At 47.2% G+C, this 17,514-nt stretch overlaps 1 protein-coding gene across 3 annotated transcripts in view; it reads left to right on the top strand.

The window, feature by feature from the left end:
* The window catches only part of POLR3GL (RNA polymerase III subunit GL), a 102,388-nt gene that overhangs the window by 74,308 nt on the left and 10,566 nt on the right, over nt 1-17,514 (top strand). For all 3 annotated transcript variants that reach the window (XM_086922339.1, XM_086922338.1, XM_086922340.1), the window contains one exon: nt 5,601-5,714. In XM_086922339.1, coding sequence (XP_086778465.1) covers nt 5,601-5,714 — 114 coding nt within the window. The remainder of the gene's footprint in view (nt 1-5,600; nt 5,715-17,514) is intronic.

Genomic DNA, 17,514 nt, shown 5'->3' with positions numbered 1-17,514 from the left:
TCGTCAGATATACCTCAATTCTGGTGGTGAAGTGATGTCTGTAATTCTATAATGACAAATGTACTCCTTACCTGGAAGCATGGCACAGATCCACTACAGAGATATCTAGGACATTTTAGATTAGTCTTACATTGCAGTGACTCCATTTCATTTTAAAAATGCAATCTGAGAATGCCTGTTTTTGCTTTACTTACAGAATTTATATTAAACACACACAATCCTCATTGTATGTTTTCCATGACCTTCTGCGGTGTACTACTGAAATATTGTATCCTCCACAATGTTTGGCCATAATATTTGGGGTCGAATGGAATGGAAATACTTTAGCAAAGCACATCATTCACCTGTAAGGGCATCTTTTTAAATTTTTTTACAAACTTATAATGCGCACAGCTACCCCGTTTCAGACAGTGAAAACCCAGCCAATAGCTAAAGGAGCCAAGTTTTCAGATTTTTGCGAAACATCAATAAGGAATTACAGTTCCTAAGGGAGGAAGATAGAGAATTCCATAACTTGGGGCCGAGATAGGAAACGAAGCGTCCTTGGATGCGGGTTAAGCGGAACCTAGGCGTAGTAAACAAAGCTTGGCTGGCAGACCTCAGCAAACACGTAGGCTCATAAGGAGTCACTAATTCTTGAATGTACGCGGGTGCAAGGCCATGTTTGGCCTTGAACATATAGCAAAGTGCTTTAAATTCAAAGAGTTTTGAAATCATTAGCCAGTGCAAGAGACAGGGGCATGTCCCGATGGTCGAAAATGAAGCTGGGCAGCAGGATTCTGAATGGTCTGGAGCTTCTAATTGAAATCTTGTCGGCGCATAGGTAAAACACATTGTATTAGTCCAATCTGGACGTGACCAAGGCCTGAATGACTGTTCTCTGTGTCTCTAAAGACATCTAGTGGATCTTTTTCAGCCATTTAAGTACTGAGAAACAGACAGCCGTGACTTTAGAAACTTGTGGCTTCAAAGAAAGTTTGTCATCTTTGAAGAAACCAAGATTCTTGACCTTTGTAGATGGAGATGGTATGGGCCCCAGAGAGTCCGACCAGTGGCTGGGTCCCCAGAGACCCAGATTGTTACCCAAAACAAGGATCTCTGTTTTTCTGCCATTAAGTTTTAATGCATTATTATTCATCCAAAAGGAAATATTCCTCAGGCCTGCATGAAGTAGTGAAAGGTCCTATCGATGGGCATCAGATAACGAGAAGATGATCTGAGTGTCATCGGCATAAGAAAACAGGGTGATTCCGCATTTCTCAATGACGTCCGCTAGAGGGCGAACAGAGATGTTAAAGAGCAAGGGGCTTAGAGTAGATCCATGAGTAACTCCAGATGTCAGGTCTAGAGTCTTTGATCTGGCATCAGCTGAAAAAATCTGGAAGGGGTGATTCTTTGAAAAGGATCTCACCCAGGCCTTCAATGCCGAAGGCCTCAAGTCTGTCGATCAGAATAGAGTGAGACACTGTATCGAACTCTGCACTCAAGTCAAACAGAATGAGAGCAGCCGTACCACCAGAGTCCAGATGTTGTCTGAGGCATTCAGTCACGGTTAGAGTGGACTCTGTGCTGAGAGCCGCCCTAAAGCTTGACTGTGAAGGATAAAGATGTCGTGAGTCTCAATGAAAGTGGAAAGTTGTACGTTGACATGCTTGTCCAAAATTTTGTAGAAGAAGAGATATAGGGGGGAGGTGGGAATTTGACCAACAGGAGGGATCCAATCCAACGTTTTTTAAAAGGGGGAGAACAAGCGCATGTTTCCAATTCTGAGGAATGGTACCCACACTCAGAGAGGAATTAAGGAGTTTTAAAAGTACGGTGAGCACAGGGTCATTAAGTACTTTAAGTTTGACAGGGGGCAGGGGGTCCAGCGGGAGAGCCAGATTTGCTGGATTGCAGAATATTCCATAAAGATGCCAGATCCAACAAGGACCAGGACCTAATTCTGAGGGACTCATCTAACTTAGTCTCTGTACGAGAACCTTCAACATGGCTACCTAAGGAGGATGCGTATGAGAAGACCCTTCCCCGGGAAGGGTGAAGAATCTGAAGCACTCCTGGAGCGATGAATGTCGCTTTTCAACAAATTCAATAAAAGCAAGTAAAGTCTTTAAAAAAAATCCAAGATTTATGTGCGGAATGTTGTGTTCATATTACTTGATATGAAACAAGGTTATTCAATCCATATTAATCCTATCTGATTAAATGATTGGACAGGTCTTAGCATGTATTACTGGTGCTTAGTAGGTCAACCCACTGAAAATATAGCCCCAATGCATTTCGAGCAGATGCTCTTCTTCAGGGGAAATTTTCTGAGAAATGAAAAAGAAAATAAATGTCGAAATCCAAGTGTACAGAATGCTTAACTGTAGCAGCAAAAATGCTGCTATAACTTAAGGTGAGGTGAGTGGCTAGCCCGTTCACTCCTAAATAGGTGGTGACTCCTAAAGGAGACAAGAACAAAAATGGTGCACGCCGTGGTATGCGAACGTGCAAGTTTGAATGCCCGGGTAAATATGTGAGTTCGATATGTTACAGGTGTGGGTAGCAAGGAGAAAATGTGCTTTTGAAACACGAACATGAATGTGACAAGTTCATGTAGAACAGTAACACTGGTATGGGAGTGTGCTCTCATAACAACAAAAATAGTGAGCGTGTTAGAAAAATCTAGCTGGGAAAAAAAGTGCTCTCTTAACAAGAAAGAATGTGAGCGTGTTAGAAAAATACAAGCCAAGGAAAACTTGGTCATTAACAGAAGTGTAGCACGGGCAAGTGAATAGTTTTCGAGACGAGCGTGAAGGTCGGGGACATACTTACCGTGTCGACAACAAGTGGCTGAGGGTAACGGTAAAAGTGAAGTGCTCTTAACGGATAAAGAGTGCTCACAAAATTAGTGAGATAATTAAACATACCTCTTTGCTTTAGACCCGCGTTTCCGAAAGAAACATGCCATAGCGAAAAATGACGATGGCGTGGTGACGTAGGAAATACTACCGAACCCGGAAGTACAACCCCAAGGTCAAAAGAAAAGGAAAACAGGCAACGCGAAGTCCGAGATGAAAAACACAAGATCGAAGTCCGTGTCAAGTGTTTAAAGAAAAAAGTATTGAAACATACGTGATGGTGAATGCAAAAATATACAATTATAAGCAGGAAACAAGAATACAGGACGGTGTGAGCAAGAAAAATTAGGGTGTATTGTTCTGCAGTTCAAATTATCGAAAATAGCTAGGCCATTGTGCCTGGATTCCAATAATGGTTCAGTTGCGGTTCCAGCAGTTAATGTTAATGGAATTTGTAGAGCGCGCTTACACCGGGCGGCTTCATGGCGCTAGAGAGGCTTAGTATGCTACCAGGAAATCTATTTGTAGGTTTGCAGAAACAGCCAGGTCTTGAGAAAGTTTCTAAATTGCAGAATGTCAGTGCTGGACCGGATTTCCAGAGGGAAAGAGTTCCAGAGTTTAGGAGCGAGGACCGCAAATCTGCAGCATCCTTGTCGTACTCGCTTGAAGGTTGGAATGGTAAGCAGTGAGAGATGGGCCGAGTGAAGATTACGTGTCGGGGTGTGTCTGAGTATCAGGCTGTTGATAAATGCAGGGCAATTGCCATGTAAGGCTTTAAATACAAGACAGCCCCTTTTAAAAGCACAGCGTTGAGAAATGGGGAGCCAATGTAGTTTCTTTAGAACAGGCTTGACTGGTTGCCGTCTTGGTTGTCGAAGGACCAGCCGTGCTGCCTGGTTTTGAACCAGGTGCAGCCTTTTGAACAGATAGAGAGACTTACCCAGGTATACCGATTTGGCATAATCTAAATGTGACAAAACGGTGGCAATTATAATCTGGATCAAAGCATCATGAGTAAAAATACGGTGAAAGTCCACAACCGAGCTGTCAGAGCGGTCTATCTTAAAGACCCACTGTAAATCGTCCGCATAATTGAAGATTGTCACGTTTCTTTCCTTAAGGGATTGAATCAGAGGGGAAATGTAGATATTGAAAAGATGAGGGGAGAATGCCGAGCCTTGTGGAACTCCACATGTGATTTTGCGTGGGGAAGCCAGGAAGGGCCCTTGGCAGACCGCCTGAGACCTATCATCCAGGAATGAGGTGAGCCAGCAGGCAGCGACGCCTTGAATGCCAGCCAGTTTGACATGGTCAACCAAAATTGCGTGGTTGACTGTGTCGAAGGCCGCAGATAGATCCAGAAGTTCCAGTGCATGCGGGGAGCCCTTATCAGCACAGTCCCGGAGAGTGTCCAGGACTGCCAATATGACTGTTTCTGTAGAATGGGCCGGCCGGAACCCTGCCTGGTAAGGATCAAGGTATTTGGATTCTTCCAGGAATTTAGAGAGACTATTAGCTACATGCTCCTCCAATATCTTAGCAAGAAACAGGAACAGGGTAAAGCGGGCGTAATTGGATAGAAGCGTGGGGTCATCTCCTAGTTTCTTTAGCAGAGGTACTACTATGGCTTTCTTAATAGCCGTGGGGACTTGGACTGATGAGAGAGAATCATTCAGGAGGGTGAGTACAGGGCCGGGGAGGGCTATTTAAGGGCTTGATTAAGATGGTAAAAGTCAAAAGGTTACGAACCACTGATTTAAGCAATCCAGCATGTTCTGTGTTTCACTGGTACCTAGCCTAGATGCAGTGGCGGAACACAGGTCCCCACAGTGCGGGGGCCCCAAGCTCCAGGGGGAACCTCAGCATAATTCTCTGGCTGGTGATTGCCTAATTGAGTCCGCAGGGGCCTCTTCCACGTACCTTACAGGGGGCCCCCTCAAGTTTCGTTACACCAGTGCCTAGATGACTTTTCATCATTTGATTATTCCTCTTGGTAAGATGCCATTGAGGGGATTCATGTTACTTAGTGAGAAGTTTAATGTTACTCTCATATTGAAGTGCCTCAGATATATATACAAGAGTGCTTCTGTGCAGCTTCACACTTTTTCCTTTTCATGTTTATTCCCAAGTGGAAAAAGCCCTTTGGTGCAACCTAAGAATGTTTGGGGTGGTGGTTTTTTCCACTTTTTGCCCCGTATAGGGATTCTCGCTAGCCTGCTACAGAAACGTGTTTCCAACCGTTTCTGTGGTGCAAAAGGGTCCGAGATAAATTTGTGAAAGGCTAAAAAATTGCGTTTGTGGTTATTCACAAAATTGCAAGAGAAACTCCCTTTGCTTTCTTAGGATTTAATCCTGCATCATATTACACGATAGAGCGCTATGAGGAAGTAGGAAAGGGTTTATGACTGCAATGTCACATTTTGTGAATTCATTTCAGTTTTAAATCCATCTATGTGCACGAGTTCACAGCTTTTCAAAACAGAAGTAAATACAGCTCAAAAACGTTAAATATTAATGATTCTGCTTTATTTTGCACGTCAAATTAAGACTATCTGCTTTTTTGATGATTTTAAATGTTGTGCTGCTGGTTTGGTCTAATTAGGGACTGCTTCATGCCGTTCCAGATTCGCTCAGTTTGGCTGATTACCTCGTAGGAGGCTGAAGAGAACAGTTGTCTGTGAACTAAATTTATTTTAAAACACACAACTGTAAAACTATAAGCATGTGGTTATTTTGGCAATTCCCCTTTTTTTGTAGACTCTGGAAAAGAAAGAAGAGGAAGTGACATCTGATGAGGAAGAGGAGAAGAAAAAGGAAGAAGAAGAGGAGAAGGAAGAAGAAGAGGATTACGATGAGGAGGAACATGAAGAGGTCAGGCTTTCACTGCATCACCCTTATAAAACTGTACAATGTTTGTAGATATTGTGTAGTGGTAAAGCATAAGGGTGGGCAGAACTTGCTGTCTTACATAGAAACTCTATGAGATTCCCCGTAGTTCTACCAGCGGGCAGAAAATAATACAGCGTGAGATTCAATTTAACGCCGGTAACACGTGCATCGCCTTGGGAGGCCTGAGGGTAGCCATTGCGCTATATATTTTATTTTCATTTCATCGCTAGAAAATAAGCTTAAACGGCACCATGTATGGCCATTCGAGTTGATTCTGCTGCAGCTCGAGTAGAAAATCTACTCAAGCTGCAGCAAAACTACTTAAGAGGCAACCCTCTGACTGTGGCTACCTGTGTTAGAAAATCACACTAGGGGATGCCAAATCTCATTCACACTCGCCCGCTCTTATTTCATGGAACCTCACTGTTAAAACAAGCATTGGAAATGCAATAGGGCTCGCATTAGGAAAGTTTGAGCTATTGGTCTTATGAATGAATTTTTTTAATTTGTGTTTTTTTTTTTAAATAGCTAAATTAATAGCTTTGTCATTTACAATGCCAATAGTTATAACTTGCGCAAATGTGACACCTATAGCATTTGTAATGCAACATGTTTTGTATTTACGTGACTTAGATATATTGATATTACAAATAACAATGGCTTTTATTTTTTTTAAATATTTAATACTTAAATAATGTATTTAATTTGTAATGGCAATAGCTTAAACTTTTGTAAATAACTTTTGTGAAGATTATGTTCAGTGTTTTTTATTGTGACGAAAATCCGAGAACAGAAGTGAAATTAACATCTTTTTGTGATTTGTAATAAAGCGTGAAAGCTTGAAGACAACTTGAAACATTGAAAGAACATATTTGAACCAGTGATGCTGTGGTTGCGCTGAGTGATGATGTGGTTGCGCTGAGTGGTGTGTGCATCGGTTGAGCTTAGTGGGTGCATTGGTGGAGCTGTTTGGTGGGTGCATTGGTTGAGCTTAGTTGGAGCATCGGTGGAGCTGTGTGGTGGGTGCCTCGGCGGAGCTGTGTAGTGGGTGCATCGGCGGAGCTGTGTGGTGGGTGCATCGGTGGAGCTGTGTGGTGGGTGCATCGGCGGAGCTGTGTGGTGGGTGCATCGGCAGAGCTGTGTGGTGGGTGCATCTGTGGAGCTGTGTGGTGGGTGCATCGGTGGAGCTGTGTGCTGGGTGCATCGGTGGAGCTGTGTGGTGGGTGCCTCGGTGGAGCTGTATGGTGGGTGCCTCGGTGGAGCTGTGTGGTGGGTGCCTTGGTGGAGCTGTGTGGTGGGTGCATCGGTGGAGCTGGGTGGTGGGTGCATCGGTGGAGCTGTGTCGGTGGAGCTATGTGTTGGCTGCATCGGTGGAGCTGTGTGGTGGGGGCATCGGTGGAGCTGTGTGGTGGGGGCATCGGTGGAGCTGTGTGGTGGGGGCATCGGTGGAGCTGTGTGGTGGGTGCCTCAGTGGAGCTGGGTGGTGGGTGCCTCGGTGGAGCTGTGTAGGTGGAGCTGTGTGGTGGGTGCATCGGTGGAGCTGTGTGGTGGGTGCATCGGTGGAGCTGGGTGGTGGGTGCATCGGTGGAGCTGTGTGGTGGGTGCATCTGTGGAGCTGTGTGGTGGGTGCATCGGTGGAGCTTAGTGGGTGCATCGGTGGAGCTGTGTGGTGGGTGCATCGGTGGAGCTGTGTGGTGGGTGCATCGGTGGAGCTGTGTGGTGGGTGCCTCAGGGGAGCTGTGTGGTGGGTGCCTCGGCGGAGCTGTGTGGTGGGTGCCTCGGCGGAGCTGTGTGGTGGGTGCATCGGCGGAGCTGTGTGGTGGGTGCATCGGCGGAGCTGTGTGGTGGGTGCATCGGCGGAGCTGTGTGGTGGGTGCATCGGCGGAGCTGTGTGGTGGGTGCATCGGCAGAGCTGTGTGGTGGGTGCATCTGTGGAGCTGTGTGGTGGGTGCATCGGTGGAGCTGTGTGGTGGGTGCATCGGTGGAGCTGGGTGGTGGGTGCATCGGTGGAGCTGTGTCGGTGGAGCTGTGTGGTGGGGGCATCGGTGGAGCTGTGTGGTGGGGGCATCGGTGGAGCTGTGTGGTGGGGGCATCGGTGGAGCTGGGTGGTGGGTGCCTCGGTGGAGCTGTGTAGGAGGAGCTGTGTGGTGAGTGCATCGGTGGAGCTGTGTGGTGGGTGCATCGGTGGAGCTGGGTGGTGGGTGCATCGGTGGAGCTGTGTGGTGGGTGCATCGGCGGAGCTGTGTGGTGGGTGCCTCGGCGGAGCTGTGTGGTGGGTGCATCGGCGGAGCTGTGTGGTGGGTGCATCGGTGGAGCTGTGTGGTGGGTGGAGCTGTGTGGTGGGTGCATCTCTGGAGCTGTGTGGTGGGTGCATCAGTGGAGCTGTGTGCTGGGTGCATCGGTGGAGCTGTGTGCTGGGTGCCTTGGTGGAGCTGTATGGTGGGTGCCTCGGTGGAGCTGTGTGGTGGGTGCATTGGTGGAGCTGTGTGGTGGGTGCATCGGTGGAGCTGTGTGGTGGGTGCATTGGTGGAGCTGTGTCGGTGGAGCTGTGTGGTGGGTGCATCGGTGAAGCTGGGTGGTGGGTGCATCGGTGGAGCTGTGTCGGTGGAGCTGTGTGTTGGCTGCATCGGTGGAGCTGTGTGGTGGGTGCATCGGTGGAGCTGTGTGGTGGGTGCCTCGGTGGAGCTGTGTGGTGGGTGCCTCGGTGGAGCTGTGTGGTGGGTGCCTCGGCGGAGCTGTGTGGTGGGTGCCTCGGCCGAGCTGTGTGGTGGGTGCCTCGGCGGAGCTGTGTGGTGGGTGCATCGGTGGAGCTGTGTGGTGGGTGCTTCTGTGGAGCTGTGTGGTGGGTGTATCTGTGGAGCTGTGGTGGGTGTATCTGTGGAGCTGTGTGGTGGGTGCCTCGGTGGAGCAGTGTGGTGGGTGCCTCGGTGGAGCTGTGTGGTGGGTGCCTCGGTGAAGCTGTGTGGTGGGTGCCTTGGTGGAGCTGTGTGGTGGGTGCATCGGTGGAGCTGTGTGGTGGGTGCATCGGTGGCGCTGTGTGGTGGGTGCCTCCGTGGAGCTGTGTGGTGGGTGCCTCGGTGAAGCTGTGTGGTGGGTGCCTCGGTGGAGCTGTGTGGTGGGTGCATCGGCGGAGCTGTGTGGTGGGTGTATCGGCAGAGCTGTGTGGTGGGTGCATCGGCAGAGCTGTGTGGTGGGTGCATCGGCAGAGCTGTGTGGTGGGTGCATCGGCAGAGCTGTGTGGTGGGTGCATCGGTGGAGCTGTGTGGTGGGTGCCTTGGTGGAGCTGTATGGTGGGTGCCTCGGTGGAGCTGTGTGGTGGGTGCATCGGTGGAGCTGGGTGGTGGGTGCATCGGTGGAGCTGGGTGGTGGGTGCATCGGTGGAGCTGTGTCGGTGGAGCTGCGTGTTGGCTGCATCGGTGGAGCTGTGTGGTGGGGGCATCGGTGGAGCTGTGTGGTGGGTGCCTCGGTGGAGCTGGGTGGTGGGTGCCTCCGTGGAGCTGTGTAGGTGGAGCTGTGTGGTGGGTGCATCGGTGGAGCTGGGTGGTGGGTGCATCGGTGGAGCTGTGTGGTGGGTGCATCGGTGGAGCTGTGTGGTTGGTGCATTGGTGGAGCTGTGTGGTGGGTGAATCGGTGGAGCTGTGTGGTGGGTGCATCGTTGGAGCTGTGTGGTGGGTGCATCGGTGGAGCTGTGTAGGTGGAGCTGTGTGGTGGGTGCATCTGTGGAGCTGTGTGGTTGGTGCATTGGTGGAGCTGTGCGGTGGGTGCATTGGTGGAGCTGTGTGGTGGGTGCATCGGTGGAGCTGTGTAGGAGGAGCTGTGTGGTGGGTGCATTGGTGGAGCTGTGTGGTGGGTGCATTGGTGGAGCTGTGTGGTGGGTGCATTGGTGGAGCTGTGTGGTGGGTGCATCAGTGCGGCTGTGTGGTGGGTGCATCGGTGAAGCTGTGTGGTGGGTGCATCGGTGAAGCTGTGTGGTGGGTACATCGGTGAAGCTGTGTGGTGGGTGCATCGGTGGAGCTTAGTGGGTGCATTGGTTGAGCAGCGAACGACCTTTTTCGAGCCCTACGAGTATTCAGAAAGAAGGAATGTCAGAAAATCTCCCCGTTTACATTTAAGGCAGGTTTGAAATCGCCAAACCTCGTCCCTTTGCTTTGGGAGGTAGAAACAAGGACCAGTACCACCCTGAGCTCTGCAGCATGGTCAAACCATCACCCAGCTCTTAAGTACGATCCTGGAGCAAGGTCATGTGGAGAGCCGCACGGGTTCCATTTTCGAGACGCATGGGTCCATTTTCGAGCTTATGCCAGTGAGCCAGCCCCTACCCTGGAAGTGCTTTCCCTATCTTGAAGAGTATCAGATGTGCAACGACCTGGAAATGAGCAGGGCACGCCCACAGTGAAGTCACTGACGGCAGATAAATATCGTCGTGCTTCCTAGTGAGACAGATCGTGACATTTATTTTTCATAATAGTGAACACACTGGTTCATGCCGAGATCAGCGCTGCGAGTGGAGCGTTAGTGCTGCGTTGTCTCTTTAAGGGTGGCTTTCCAAAGTGATGTTTGCACCCCATTTTAATCTAGGTTAACAATCTTGCTGTTTTAGTGGCAGCGCCAGTATTTGCAGCAAACCAGAGTCATAAAAGCAATGACGTGCGGAAGGTGGTGGAGTGGTGGAGGGGAGGGCAGCCTGGGAAAGTGCGATGTTGAATTGCTTTGCAAACAAAGAACAAGAATTGGCTAGATAGGATTTCGGACAATAAAAAACAAATGAAAGCGGAGTGTGAGACAGGGACTGGAGTCAGAGCTGAGAAAGGAGGGGTAAGAAGTTGAGTCCTGAGTGCGGCTGAGCTGGGGCTCGGAAGCAGGCTCAGAAGAGGTAGTCACCCTCCCCCCCCAGCCAAGATTAACTGCCATGCTTAAAGGACATCAAAAAACAAGGGCTTGTCATCCTGGAATTTAGCGCAGTAACAAAATGCACTGTCATTGAGTCCTTATTAGAGAAAGGATGTGGCATAATATACAGAGCTGCCAACTTAGGAAATGGGGAACAGGGTTTGAGTCCCTGCCTGTTCTTTACTATATAAAAAAAGGTTTAAAAAGGTGATTTTAAACAGAATTCAACTAAATTACTAAAACCTAGCAATGTACAGGATCGGCTGAACGTACCACTGGGAGACCCTACAGTAGCAAAAGTCCACATTAAACAAGCCTTCGGCATTGCTGTGGTGAGGAGGGGGCGCGGGGAGAGTTTCAGAGTATTTGTCAGTCAGGCAGAGTTGGTAAGAGAAGGATTAAAGTAAGTGAGGAAAGACTTCGGGTGTCCATGTGTCTTGCGGTGTCAAAGAGGGATTGTAAAGGGGCATGTTAATGCTTCATCCTGACGCCTTGTTAACACTGCCTGCTGTCCCTGGATCTTTCCAGCAACCCTTCACCCGACTTTAAACACTGAGCACACTGAAAGTGCCCTTAAAAGGCACTGAGAGACACATTCTGTGTGGGTTTCTTGCTTTTCAGTTTATGCTGCAAAAGAAAGCATTGCAAGGGTAAAGTTACATAGGATTTAGGGAAGAAGGGAAGAATAGTGGAGAGTAAGGGTGACGAGACGCATGGGGAGCAGCAGCCTTTGATGTGCCGGCCGGCCGTGGGCAGTGAATAATTAGGGGAGGAGAAATGCCAGAGCACACGCTGGGTTAAGCTTGTAGAGGGAGGCTGGTGGCTTTGATGCTGTGCACGCGCTTTTTCACGGGCACAGCATCAAATCGCCAGTTTAGGTAAGCTCTGAATAAGCTCCAATATGTGTCGACATCTGCAATGCTTGCGCATTGGCAGAGGTCGAGCCCTAAAAATGTCACCACGTGGTGATTGCCGAGACTTGCTATAAATGTACAGCTTTAAGGCAACCATTCAGAACACAATAATTGAGTGTTAATCAGTGGAATGTGAACAGTCAAAAAGAACCAAAGACAATAAATATTTATCAAAAATACAAAATAAGCTTTTATTGAGTGTTAAATAATTAGGAAAAATGTAATAATCATTCATTCCCTTCATGTCCATCCTACAAACTCACAGACACACTGGAAACAGTTTTAAAACATTGTTCAAATTCGAATCACCAGTCATTTGAATTTGTGCCACTTATTTTCCAACTGAAATTGTTTTTTATATATATTGTTAATTTGTCATTGTTGAGTAATATGTCATCATACCAGCAATATTTATGAACTGTTTCCAGTGTGTTTGTGAGTTTGTATGTTGGTCATGAAAGTGAATGAATGATTATTACATTTTTCCTAATTATTTAACACTGAATAAAAGCTTATTTTGTATTTTTGAAAAAAACAAATCAAGCTTTATTCGATCATATACATATCATAAAAGCAAGCATCAGAAACTATACAAAAGACTAATCACAATATATAAAAATTCAGATCTCAAGAGAATTATAAAATTCTACATTTAAAATTTTTCATACAAAACAGGTTTAAAAGAGGAAAAGCCCGTCAAGGATCAAAGCACATACTTTTCCTCAGCCTCACAGATTTTTTCAAGAAGCTAGAAACCCTCCAAGCCACAAGTTCATGCTCTAAATATTGCAATCGAATGAGCGCTGGACAACATTGTCTTAGGCCGAAGGAGCTTTAAATAGGAAGTATCCAGAATTTCCTTAATTCATTAAAAAAATGTACAAAAAAAGAATAAGTGAATGGTAGACTGTTCTGATGTTAAATCACACATACACCGAGGGAGTTCTCTTGACCATTCATTCATAAGCGGGATAGTCAAAAGTCTGTGGACTATTCCTAATCAAAATCTCATTAACAACATTCTGTCATGGTCTTTAGAGACAAAATAGGGTTCCATATCGAAAGTTGTAAGCCTTAGCTGAGGGTAGATGACTGTGGGTTTTGGGGCTTCACACGCTAATCTCACAACTCCCAATATATCCAAACACTCTTTCTTCAAAGATTTCCTTGACATTTGGGTCATTGAGTTTGGTTTTTAAAAATACTCAGGATGACCAAGATATTTGGCAAACTGGAATATGTACTTAAACCAAGGAATTTTCAATGCTCCATCTAGCTTCATGCAAACGTACAGGATATCACGATTTAATTGGGCTGTTCACTAGACCAAATCCTGTGCTAAAGGAGTAAGGGCTCAAGTTTAATATGATCTATAATATATGAAAGACCCAACTCCTCATGGCAAACGAAAGAGGACGTACCAGGTGGAACACCAAGAATAAAACGAAGAAAGAGATTTTCTACTGTTTGCAGGGAAGTCGGATTAGAGATGCCCCAAACCCCAGCCCCATATACCGCAGCCGATACACCCTGAACCTTATATATATGTAGAAGCTCCCTGGGTGGTTTCCTCCCTAATCTTTTAGTAAAAGTGGTCAAAGCACTAGTGGATCTTTTAAAGGACAGTTTTTTCTGGGCGATTGCTTGACTCCAAGTATCGTAGCTAAAGAGGACACCAAGATATGAAAAGGTCCTTGTGTTAGCTATCTTACTTCCCTCCAGAAAGATGTCTCGGCCAGTAGTGCTCCGAGACCCAGATACACAATTCATTGTGAAAGTCTTAGAGAGGTTTATTTTTAATCCAAGATCACCCATAAAAGTGCTAAAACTGGTCAGGGCTTTTTGTAGGCCATTGCCTGTGCGCGCTATGATGACTGCGTAGTCGGCGCCGAGGAGAGCAGGAATTCCTCTCCCGCCAACTTGCGGAAAATATGAGCCCCCCTTGAGAAGTGCCTCGATCATACCATTTATATATAGGTTAAAAAGAAAGGGGCCAGTATGCAGCCCTGGCGCTCCCATCTTCTGACAGGAAATCCCGAAGTACATTGCCCCTTCATCCCGTATCTAACACTGGCTAAAGCTCTCTCATAGAAACGATGCAGGAAAGCAATTAGGCCATGGTCCACCCCAAGATCGACAAGGGTCTCCCATAGCCTCACATGAACAACAGAATCAGACGCTGCAGTCAAGTTGACGAAAACTAAATAAAGTTCTCAATTTTTTGCTTGAGTGTACTTCCCGACTAACATAGCCAGGTTGAGACTTTGTTCCAGGGTACCCAGGCACTCCCGGAACCCTTACTGCAGTTCAGATAAAACCTTAGATTCAGTTGCCCAGTCCTGCAAACGTTGGAGGATGACTCGGCCAACCACCTTTAACATGGAATCAAGAAGGGAGATCGGTCTGTAACAAACAGGATCTTGACGATCTCCCTTCTTGAAAATTGGCACAATGATTGATTCAGACCAGGTCTTAGGAAAGGTGGAGCCATCACTGGCTTTAATCAGCTGGGTTAAAAGAGGGGCCCATAACATTACATTTGACTTGAACAGATCTACTGGAACCCCATCGGGACCAGGGGCCTTGCCCCCCTCACTGCGCTCAAGGGCTAACATAGTTTCATCTAGAGTGACATGGAAGTTGCCCTTGTATGTGGACGGGGACTGAGGAAGTGGATACTCATTAAAAGAAGGACCATTATATAAGGTGGAGTAATGGGTTATCCAGTCCTTTTCTAAAATGGCCAATTAAATGGTAGGTCTCCCCTACCCTAGCAGTGGTGGAGTTCTTAAGATTTTCCAAAAGGCCGCAGAGTCCTTTTTTTGTGTGGCCTCATGTAACTCCCCCCACGCTTCTTCCCTCAGTGATCTCTTTCTATCTGCTATTGCTTTCCTATAAGTGGCTCTTGCCCTCTTTACCTCCTGTTGTAGTCTAGGCTGTTTATGGAGTTCCAGTTTAAGATTGGAGTACGCTTTAGAACAAGCGGTATCAAACCAACCAGTTGTTTTAGGGGAGGAACCGCATTGGACGGACAATAGCTTTTTGACCTCCTTAGTTATCTCATTAAAGGAGGAGGTAATTTCTTCCGGAAGGGAGAACTCATTGAGGCAGATATCAAAAGCAGTTTTATGGGTAGAGATCAGCCGCTTGGTCAAAACCTTGGGTTCGACATTCGACCAGCGAATAGCATATCCATTAGTTCTATTCAGTTCCAGTGTGCCTGACATACTCTTGATAGTTTTATTCCTCACGGGCCCAAAAGCTTCCAAATGGAACTTAAGGCGAAGCGGGTAATGGTCGCTCAGAGCCACGGTCCCTATATCAAAAGATAGCAGACTAGGGGCAAATGTCAATTTTTTATAAATAATGTGGTGTCTTTGGTTCTTTTTGACTGTTTACTGTCCACTGATTAACAACTCAATTATTGTATTCTGAATGGTTGCCTTAAATCTGTACATTTATTGTTAATTTCCCTACCTTAAGGAACCACATCTTAATTAGTAGGGGGCCTCTTCTTTTGTGCTGATTGGCGAGATTTGGTCTGAACTTTGCATTAAAGAGAAAAGCAGAGCGACAAAATGCTGCCAGTTCCGCAGGTGGAACGAAACAAATTGCTCAACCCTAGTTAAATGCACTTGCACAAGCCTGAAAGGCGTAAAGGGTTTTTTGCATGGCCCGAAGAACTTGAAAGCAATTTGTACACAGACGGAGCACTGTTTCTGATGCTTATTCAATAGGATGTGAGCATCATGGTCAAAATAGGTTCTGCCAATGCATGACACTTTTGTTTAGTAACGTTTGATTTGTTTGCACTTGAAGCTACTTATTTTGTCGAAATCTGAAAATTATTCAAAGAATGCTTTGTTCTGTGGCAAGTGTGGTGAATCCACAATTAAGCAAAAAATGTTGTGACTGTCGAATCACATAGTTCCATTGTTAAGCGTATAATAGTTTACTTGGAATTCTAATAATCCTCATTCATCGTGAAACTTTCTGCATGCTCTAAAGGGGTATTCTGTCTCATATTAAAACTCAAGCTCAACTATATCAGGTTGGTTTATTATGGCACAGGTCTAAAGGACTATATTTGCAAATAGGCCTAAAGCCTCTGCTTCCCCATTAGGGTTGCTGTTGATGCAAGGTAATTTAAATAGCTCCAATGTGATGCCATAGCTTCAAGCATTGGCATTTGAATCCTTCACCTCATTATACTTTCGGTGTCAGACGTTGTCGCACCTACATTCATGGACCTCATACAGATGAGGTCCATGAATTTAGTTGTCACTTTTAGGCCACCAACTTTCCCCCAAAAAAAGTAAGCTGGCAACCACCTACTTGTGAAAGAAGTGGTGTCAATCAAGACTATCTGGTTCTGCAGCAGTTCCATGTTTCCTGGTATCTTGCTCCAGCAAACTCCAGGGTTCTGTCATGGGATAAGATGGAGCCTGCGCATCAGACAGATTTCATCCTTCCTGAATTCTTGGACATGGGTAGTTAAAGCGGTAATGCCCTGCAATCGAAGAGTGTTGTTACGTTAATTGAAAACGTTGGCGCTGGCGCTACATTCCATATTGGAAAGTCCAAAATCATCACTCATTCTTATTGGCAAATTGCAGGATGCAGTGACCACATTACCGTATTATTCTCTTTGAGTTTTTGTTTACGAATATGTTTATAGGATGCGTGAAGCCGCATGTCCGTCCTCCACAGTGTAGAAATGAGTACGTAAAGCATAGAATGCCCACGCTGGATCCCTCATTTTTTATTGGCACTTATGACCCAGAGAGCCAAACAAAGAGCACATGCATTCTAATGGATACCCTTGGAGGGGCAGTCATCAAAACTGGATAGACCCGGGGGAGGAGCTACGCTACGATCCAAGATGGCCGCATAAGCTCCCGGCTCCGCCGACCTCCACCGGCAGCTCGTATATCCTGCCCTTTATCCTTTCAGTACGCCGGACTCCCACATGTATGAAGTGCTCCTGACTCCTGCGGTGCAAACCCGGAACCTCCAACTTACCGGGTGACAAAGTTACGTCGAATTTACTTCTCGGCCTATTCCAGAGCTTCCACCGGGACCTCGATTTCTGACCCGTCCGGGTTGGATGTGATCAACATCGGCTGTGGGACCAGGGTTGCTTCCGGTCTCCCGACCTCGGTCCAAACCTTCTAATTCCAGTTGGCAACTGAGTAATCGGCTTCATTCAAGGACACGGCGCAGTGACGCATGTGATATCGGTGACCGCGGTCGGGGGTCCTATGCCCGGTGACCCCCTGGGGAGCCCGGGTTGTCGGGCTGGCCCCCGCGCGTGGCGAAATACTGACCCTGCCTGTTGTGGGAGCGCTCGTTGTTGTCATAAGCCCCGTGTGTGCCTGGTTCCTGGACGGTGTTTCAGGGATCCGAATCCTGCCTCGTCTCATGCTGGAGGGGATGAGGGATACTGACGGTTCACCAACACTGCGATCCGCAATGGCCGCCATTGGGGCGCTCCGCTCTCACTTTGCCGTCTTGTGCCAACGGATGTCTGTAAAGCTGGATAACGGGCACTTGGAACTGGAAGCGGATAATCCAACAAGCTGTCAGCATGCCTTGGACACCGTGGATTATTCTTCGCACCATCTAGAGACCCCCGAACGGAAGCCGGTTTTAGCCTATTTTGATGACTCTGGTCTTATGGAGGATGCACCTGTGATCGTCGTAGGCTTTCCCTGCTCCATTCCTGTTCGACGGAACATTGTTGCTAAAGGTTTTTACCGCCAAGGACAGTTCTTCAGTGACTTTCGGGGAGGTTTGCCTTCTTTCTTCATCCTCAATTGTCGAATTTTCAGATGCCCCCATTTTGTCTCCTCTCCTCGATCCGTTGCCATTGTTTTGAACTGTCTTGGACGCTTCGCCTTCCTCGCGATTGTTGTGGCTTGGACGACATGGGCTTTTGTGAAGAACCGAACTGGTCAAGGTTGACTTTGACATTCGGG

Source organism: Lissotriton vulgaris, chromosome 5 (genome assembly GCF_964263255.1).
Source record: "Lissotriton vulgaris chromosome 5, aLisVul1.2, whole genome shotgun sequence".
NCBI classification, from domain to species: domain Eukaryota; kingdom Metazoa; phylum Chordata; class Amphibia; order Caudata; family Salamandridae; genus Lissotriton; species Lissotriton vulgaris.
The sequence above is the reverse complement of the archived record's forward strand: the minus strand, read 5'-3'. Positions and strand labels throughout refer to the sequence as shown.